Genomic DNA, 8,195 nt, shown 5'->3' with positions numbered 1-8,195 from the left:
TGGACTTTCAATTACCGAGGCTGTGAAAACTAACCAACCCATTATTATGGAGGTTAAAATATTTGAACATTCGTTTTTCTATGCATCAATTACCTAGGCCCCCGTTGTTCTTAGTGGCATGAGGTCTGAGGAAATATTTCCTCAAATAAGCATATTTTATTAACGGTTTTATTAATCAAATAAACCACAAGCCCTGCGTTTATTCTGAAAGCGAATTTGCAAAGCCATAAATACTGCGGAAGATAATCGAGCCCAGTTTCACGGGTACTACACATTCTCTGAGCTTTGGGGAAATGTAGTATGATGCCAACAAGTCCCACTGAGCGTTTGTGGCGCTCAAACACAGTGTTCTTAATTGTTGTAACTTTAATAATCAACCTTAATCCTTAATAAATACTAAGTATGAATGTAAAGTCATTCATCTTCTCCAAGGTCAATTCCTAGGTAACTAACCGTAATTGACACACTATTTGACTCAAAGGTGAAAGATTTTATTACAGTAAATCCATTCAAATCTAAACAGCTGTCAAATAGCAGGTTAAACATACAAAACACTCACTTAACATACCTTTTTTCTTTTTTTTATTAAATATGTAAAAAGCAGATCAAGTTATTCACAAATAAAAATGCAAACATGCAACACGTTTTGGGGAATGCATAATGAGTGGGACATCAGAAAAACATTGTCTATTCATAGTTATTGACAGTACATGTTTACATTCCTTTTCATTTACACAATAATATATGACTTAAGCATTATGGTGCACTGCTGAGATCAGTAATAAATGTAACATTAAGAAAGGGTATACAATGTACGCACTGGAATATAGTATGTCAAATTACTCAGTGAACTGACTCACAATTTCCTTCCCCAAATCTGTGGATGAAATAGAGTTGAGATCTGAAATGGTGGTACCTGACTGTCCATTTACTGATGAAACTTAAGTTAAAAACATCCATTGTGGTTCAGACTAGTCTACACTAACATGTTCTCTTGCCTATGCCAATATTGATGCCAAACAGAGGCAACCTCTGTCACTGAAGCACCCAGCCAGCTGCAAATGAGACTCGTTGCGTACACCAATTATCAAAATGTCTTTTGAAGATAGTCACAGTCATTACTGATTAAACTACTACCATTCATTCATAGTTGACTGACTGTCTCCCTTCCCAAAGAGACAATACAAAATAGACGATTCCTAAGTCTAAATAAATATTGTTCTTCAATTCATTACCAAGAGTGTGAATTGTTGAGGGTCTATGGACATCAAGCATGTCCATTCCAGAATCACATGTCAGTGCAAAACATGGGAGATTAAATAGGAGCTACTACTGGCCCTTAAGGGCTTTGCTTATTGCATTATCTTGATTAATATGGAGGATATGTAAAGATTTTTAAAAAAGTATAACACAAACAATAGAGGGGACAGGGGCTGGCAACTAAACATGCTGACAGATATAACACTACCTGTCCGATCTTCAGAATGTCAGGATTCAATCTAGGATTTGAGTGACTTCTTTTCAACCAAACAGTCCTTGGAAACTTCTGTGATGGTCTGAGCTTGTCTGCTGATGGAGGTAATAACAGCAACCGTCCACAGCATTTCACCGACAGTCACAAAAACACAGCATGTTTAACGGAGGGATTAAAAACAAACAAGGGTGCTTCTTTTGAGGTTGCTCCATGTGCTCAGTCTTCAAGAGAACAAAAAAGAAAACCATGAGGAAAAAAAAAACAAACAAAAAAAACTGAACTTAAAATTTAAAAATTAAAATCCTGTAACAGTTCTCATGAAACAAAAGGGCATGTTGTTGTGGCAGAAGAGGATGGTCAGTATTCGTCCTGCTGATCATCTGGTACCTCGTCTTCCTGAACCAGGACTTCCTCTCCATCACCTTCTCCCAGCTCAGCTGCTCCTTCCTGTGTGGGGCAAAAACAGAATCCTGTCAATATCCCGCACACTCCAATCCAAACACCAGGTCAATCATTCTTAAATAATTAAATACAAATCAGGAAGGAGAGCTTTATTTATTTTATTTTGTAACACAATTGTTTTACTGATTGAGGCACTCAGATTGTTTTGCTCTGGCAACAACAAAAAGCCAGAGGCATTATCATGGGGTGCAAGTGTTCGATCGTGGCAGATTGCTCCACTGTCAGCCCACTGACCTGGTCGTCTGCAGAATACAGGACCTCCATTAGCCGCTCCACAAACTGAGCGCTCTCCTCGCCCTGGTCCTGACACAGCAGTTCCACCTCGCGCAGCTTGCCAAAGTAAAAGTCCCGCTCTTTCTCCATCCCCTCCAGTGCAAGTTTCAAAGTGTTCACCTGCACACGGAAGGGAGAGTTAGGCGAGAGACACTTGAATCACTCAAGGTGGCACTGATCTCCTGTCACCTGACTGCTGCTTGTTTGGATCCTTCCCATGTGTTGCGGGGTTTGAAAGCTGATATATTCAAGTTAAGGATTAGGGAATCGTGGTTGAATTTACTTTGTGGTTCAGTTTCACTGAAACATTTCATCAACAGTATTTGAATGAAATCCATTCAATGTAAACCAAGTGTGTTGTAGAGTGGTACCTGGTCGTTGAGCTGTAGAACCTGGACTTCGAGTTCCTTCTCTCCTTTGGCAGGAGCTGATGGTGCAGGGATCTTTTTGGCTGAAGAGGGTCTGGATGATGGCGTCATGGTCTTGGGGATAGTAGCACTCGCCCTGGTCGCTCCTAGAACACAGGGACATGTCCGATTCATAACACAGTTGCACAATCCACGTGAACGTGCTGAATGGTTTCCATCAGACAGAAGGGTCAGGTATGGGTTGCTCAGTTGGCATCAGTCGTTCAGTCACCTGCAGTAGGGGAGCTGGCTGCGTGGTGGGACTTCTTTGGCAGGTTGAAGATTTGTTCTCCAGGGTCAGGGGGAGGGATGGCATCCTGGCCCTGCCTTGCCTGGACTGGGTCGTACTCCTTGCCGTCGTAGTTAGCATCAAAGAACTTCTTGAACCACTGGATGAAATCAAGGTTGTCCTGAAATCTTCCCTTAACCAGCTTTTCCACAGGAATAATCTGGGTTGGGGGAAGGGGAGGGGGGATATTAAGCACAAGAAATTGGGACACGCTGCATCTATATTCCCATAGGTTTAGACTGGTGCGTACTGTAAAATACTGTACATGCTTTAGTGATGTGAAGGAGAGGGAACTTGAATGAACTGTAGACTCACCTTGTCCACATTCATCCTCTTGAAGGAGGCCTGGAGCACCTTGAAGTTGTGAATGTACTCATGTTCTAGTTTGGCCTGGAACTTGACCTTCTTAAGACTGATGCAGCCAGGAAAGAGTAAATCCATAAACTGGCAATAGGCCGCTCCTAGAAGACAACATTTGCTCAAAGTTATAGGCTCTTGGGTGGAATAAATAAGTCTATTTGTCCAAACCTTATTTGCATTTGGTAACAATATTGAGCTAGAGGCATAAAATGATTTTTGTACAACACCAAGACGATTTTAGTGCCACAAACCTTCAGGAATCTTGCACCAAAAAAATAAATAAAAATGTTTAAAATAAATGTCATATTTTTCTCTTAATGAGCATGCATAACAGACTAACAGACTACACAGCACAGCAGATAAGTGACCAGCTTTACACTAGAATTAGTGCACCTTGAGAAATGACTATGTGGTTCAGCACAGATTGGATTACTTGAAGAGGGATGGTAGGCAGCAGGTCTTATTTATAGACACCATCTTCTCTGTGAAAGCCTAGGTGCATACGTCTCGCAGGTCTCTGTGCTCACTACGGGGTTATTCCCGTTTCAGGCTTAAACCACTGAACAGCAGAGAATGGCCTGCCCATGTCCCTCCTATCCAGTGCCATGGCTGGATGGCCAGAAGGGGAATGATGTGCTCGGTCAGTTGGTTCCTACCTGAGGAGAGCTGCTCCACTTTAGTGTAGTTTAGACAGACGATGTCATTAACCCAGGCAGTGATATCATGCCTGCTCATCGTCTCCTGGGTTATTGAGGTAGAGTATACGTTGACCGCCATCCCCCAACTGCAAAAGACAAATGCCACAACTCAGATATACAAATCGCACATTCTGTGGACTTTAAAAAGGAAGAAAAACAAGAAGCTGATGACCCCTTTGGACTGGCTGCAGTTATGTGATGAAGCCTTATTTTGTTGACCCCAAGATAACATCCTAAAATATTTTGAAATCACTAAGCAATAGCTATTTGCCTCAGACCTAGTTGATGCAGCAAAAAGAGCTCCAGTAGACAACGTGCCTCTTCACGAGGGCAACCATTGGTTTGTTGGAATAGTTGCGGCAAGCCTATGCTACAAACTGACCTCGAGTAGTAATTCAATTCTCTCAATTTAATTCCTTTAGATTGCTGAGTTAAAGATGATTTTCATTCCAGCATAGGCCATTTCCACCTCCCCATTACACAAGTTGCATTAAAAACCATTTGGTCGTATTAGGCTCTGGCAACATAGCAAAGCTTTGTGGAAAATCTGTAACTGTACTTACATTTTAATTATCGAGTACTACCAGGAGAACACTTCAAAAAGAGACAAGCAGAAACATCACATGCACCTGAATGCATGTATAGTTGAATGCAAATTTGCATAGACTGATAGTGACAAGCAGGCTGAAATGACAAGCTATTAGCCTATTCTTAATCTTGGAATTTTATATATTGGCTAAACAGGCAGTTCAGGAAGTTAAATTGAATTATCAGGGGCACTGGCAAATAAAGAAAGCCAATAATAACATAGATACATGTGTCTATGTTATAGATGGATACATATATATATATATTATGTATAATAGATACACAATATTGCATGAGCCAAATGTCCAATGGTGAAAAAGCCATTTACATGTTATTTCGTAAACCTACAAAGGACTGTCCTTATAAGCTAACATGAGCCATAATGAGCTTAGTTATCACTGATGAGGACTGAACGACGGACTATGCATTTCCAATTGACTGCATTGTTATGGTAACCGTTAATAGTATGATTATATCAGGTTTAAATCATGCGATTTCTGACACACAGCAAAAACAAAGTGTGGGCTGTTTTAAAATGTTATCTCCCAATATTGCGCATTGATGCAGGAGTTGCTCCATTTCAGGGGGCTGAAAACTGGGACGGTCGCTCGCATGTCAACAAAAGCGGATGTACTGGCGAGCTTTGTTAGCAACGGGGAGTTGTTAGCAATGACTTACCCAAAGATAAACAACCACTGATTGTTGGTATAGTCAAAACCTAACGTCAACTGTTGTCAATGCATTAGAACAATTTCTGTAAATACCTAGTAAGCCTGTAATACAGCCTGGTTTACAGAATACGACATGTCTGTTGAATATTCTAGTAATGCCGACTGACCGAATTCGTGTGCCATTTTTGACAATCAAGACATCTTGCACTTTAGCTCAAACCAGTTACAATCACCCCATACAAGTTGCATGGCAAACAATGGTATTACTTTTCAGATAACATTTAATGAAATTGCTTTCACGGATTGCTAACTTACAGGGGCCTTGGACGTTTTTCGCCATGCATAGGTCAATAAACGGCGTAGTAGTAGGTTTATGAAAGACATATCAAGCTATAAAGCAATGAACCAATACACTATAGCATAAACCAATTGTTTGAGTGTTAAACTAAAAATGGAAACCATCAACCATATTGCAGGTTTTGCAATTCCAGCTTGAAGCTTTGTAATGAAGCCACGCCAAATGCGACATTACACTGATTTACCTGTAGGCGCGCTCTCCTCTCACTGTATTTTTCCTGTAAGGAATAACATTGGATCCGTTGTCCGGGATGATGTCGTTGTTATTTTCTCCATTTGGGGAAAGTGCTTGGGTGGGACCAGGCATTGGGTCTCTAAAATATTGAACAGATTTTCTGTTCGCTCTGATTGAAAGGACGATGCTTGGAAAGTGCCGCACCTCGGGCTCGCTCTGTCTTTGCAAATCTCCGTCTAGTGACGTCGCTGCACCCTACCCACGTGACTGATGGGGGTGGCTGGTTGCTCTCCTTCCTTTGACAGGGGATAGCGAACTCCATTTAAAAAAGAAAAATTGGATTTTGCACCAACACACCAAATGCAGACGCACATAGCTGGGGCTTCATTCATCTGCATCCCAACTCATGGAATGGCATTTCGCTAAAGTGCACGGATGTCTGGAATGCAGGCTAATCTTTCCGTGCCAAAGTGTTGCCAAGGGCCAATAAGCACACCATATTGTAGCCAGTGCGAGACTCAGACCCAAGTTCATGCAACGAGTTCACACAGCCCTTCTGAACTTCTGAAATCATAGTATAGTGATGTATATATAGTGAAATATATTGATGACCATACCCACAATTAATGTTTACCCTCCTTCTGCAGAGGGAGTGACTAAATTACAGACTAAATTAAGGTGCATTTGCACTTCACCTGCTGTAATCCTTACGGCCTAACGCCCAGAACCACTGTGGCCCTCTGCACATCTGCAGTCGTTGTATTATATCTTAGTCGGGACAGTGGACATGGGTCACAATACAAGCACATGTTCTCATTATTTTAGGCAGCTAACCTCTAGCTTCATGTTTGCATCGACAAACTGAAGCATTAGTACACCGTTTCATATAGGGGGTTGTTGCTGTTCCTTGAATTGAAGATTGAGACGGTCTAGAACTGTTGAATAAATGAGGAAGTTATCTTGTGGATGATGAGGCTTGCTTTACAGTTTGGACATAAATATAGGCTATTGTATTGTCTTAGCATTGTACAAGATCCCTGGGTTTACCAATCCTCGTGTAGAATATCTACATATCTAGCGCTTCTCAAAGTAATATAATCTCTAGTTTAATTGCCAACCATTTTCGCCAACACACTAGGTACACTTGTTTTATGAATTTCAACTAGGCGGTATTGGCCTGAAAGTGAAAGTGTTTACAAACTTTCAAAAATGTGTGACCACTGACCCCATCCACGTGCATTTGTTTTTACGCTTAAACGAGACATACGGCAGGTTGGCCATCACTTAAGAATGGGGATCCCCGGCTTAAACATCAACATTTCACTCGGTGGTCGGTTGCGCTCCGCGCTGAGGCCCGGGCATTCTAAACGCTTCTCATCTGATCTACAACGATTTCTTTACTACGGTTAGTTCACTTCAACAGAAGCCACACAAAAGACACACCAAATGAGGGTGTATGAAATTAGCTAATTCACGAGTGCTTAAGCTGTATCAACAAGCAAATCGTCAAACATGCGTATCGAAGTGTTAGCTTGCTAGAAACACAAACCAAATCAAGGAAGGCGCCTTGGCAAGACGTTTAGCAGTGGCATAAGGATGGACCAACTAGCTAGCAAGCTAGCTTGCTGTAATGACGAGCCCACTTGACAGAAACTGTAGCCAACATAGTTACTCCATTAAATCGAGACAACACAGACGACAATATATGAGCACACAGTCCAAATGTTGCACAAGAATGTTTTGCAAAAATGTCATGAGGTTATTCACACATTGTAACCATTGGTTTTGACTTACCAGTGAACTCGGATCACAGGTTACGCGTATGGTGTTAAATCTGCTATTTTCCTGAGTCACCCCACCCTCTTTCCACTCATTGTACGAGCTGATGACGCTAAAAACGCACACATGTTTCATTCGACAAGAAGCCAGCACCGTTTAAGCTGATTGGTTTAGTTTTGGCATCTGCTGCGATATTGACCAGTCATGACTTGATGCGTTGCTCATTGAACAGCTGTCAACTACTATACTGCACACACTGTGCTCTTTACAACCAATAAGACATAGGCCTACATCTTACAAATATTTTTTATGTCCCTGAGAGAAACCGAACATTTATGTGAGCTTTACCATCTAAACACAGAAAATAGCCTATTTGAAAGATTGTGTTGTTAATCAATCTTTGTCAGTAATGTACAAATAAAACCTAGGCCTGGGTACTTAAGGCCTGGGCCTTAAACATCCAAAAATTCCCCCAAAATGTTTTGGATGCGTGTTAAGAAAGGAAACGTGTGGACAATGTTACATACTGGCTTAAGATGTGAAATTGTGTATGTCCAAAGGGCATATTTCACCATTCTGCATTGACTGGTCAGCAGCTGATTTAGCTCCTTCATTGCACACTATATAGCCTAGTCAAGTGAGCAGCAACAAGCTGTATTGCA

General features: G+C 41.4%; 1 protein-coding gene across 4 annotated transcripts; it reads right to left on the bottom strand.

Annotated features, from left to right (window-relative positions):
- Nucleotides 1-567: 567 nt before the first annotated feature.
- Nucleotides 568-7,684, bottom strand: mapre2 (microtubule-associated protein, RP/EB family, member 2). Of its 4 annotated transcripts, XM_084707177.1 has the most exons (9): nucleotides 7,549-7,643; nucleotides 5,765-6,050; nucleotides 3,922-4,049; nucleotides 3,221-3,366; nucleotides 2,849-3,065; nucleotides 2,581-2,723; nucleotides 2,171-2,329; nucleotides 1,862-1,921; nucleotides 568-1,695 (listed from the first exon to the last, which is right to left on the bottom strand). In XM_084707177.1, the coding sequence occupies exons 2-9, from the start codon at nucleotides 5,884-5,886 to the stop codon at nucleotides 1,606-1,608; spliced, it is 1,065 nt and encodes a 354-aa protein (XP_084563303.1). In that variant the 5' UTR covers nucleotides 5,887-6,050; nucleotides 7,549-7,643; the 3' UTR covers nucleotides 568-1,605. The 4 variants fall into 4 exon arrangements, with proteins under 4 accessions (XP_084563303.1, XP_084563305.1, XP_084563304.1 ...); XM_084707179.1 differs by lacking the exon at nucleotides 5,765-6,050 and having other exon boundaries at nucleotides 7,549-7,684; XM_084707178.1 differs by having other exon boundaries at nucleotides 568-1,921; nucleotides 7,549-7,641.
- Nucleotides 7,685-8,195: the final 511 nt, after the last annotated feature.

This window comes from Hypomesus nipponensis, chromosome 10, assembly GCF_054491055.1.
Source record: "Hypomesus nipponensis isolate SF chromosome 10, ASM5449105v1, whole genome shotgun sequence".
NCBI lineage: Eukaryota > Metazoa > Chordata > Actinopteri > Osmeriformes > Osmeridae > Hypomesus > Hypomesus nipponensis.
Note: the sequence above shows the minus strand (reverse complement) of the source record. Positions and strands in the feature narration are given on the sequence as shown.

What these genes read in the sequence shown, in the direction of transcription:
- mapre2 (XM_084707177.1), bottom strand. Translation starts at nt 5,886, where the DNA reads ATGCCTGGTCCCACCCAAGCACTTTCCCCAAATGGAGAAAATAACAAC. An exon ending in AGTGGAGCAGCTCTCCTCAG is followed by an intron (nt 3,367 to 3,921) that starts GTAGGAACCAAC and finishes GTTGTCTTCTAG; the next exon opens with GAGCGGCCTATTGCCAGTTT. An exon ending in TTCTACAGCTCAACGACCAG is followed by an intron (nt 2,330 to 2,580) that starts GTACCACTCTAC and finishes TTCCGTGTGCAG; the next exon opens with GTGAACACTTTGAAACTTGC.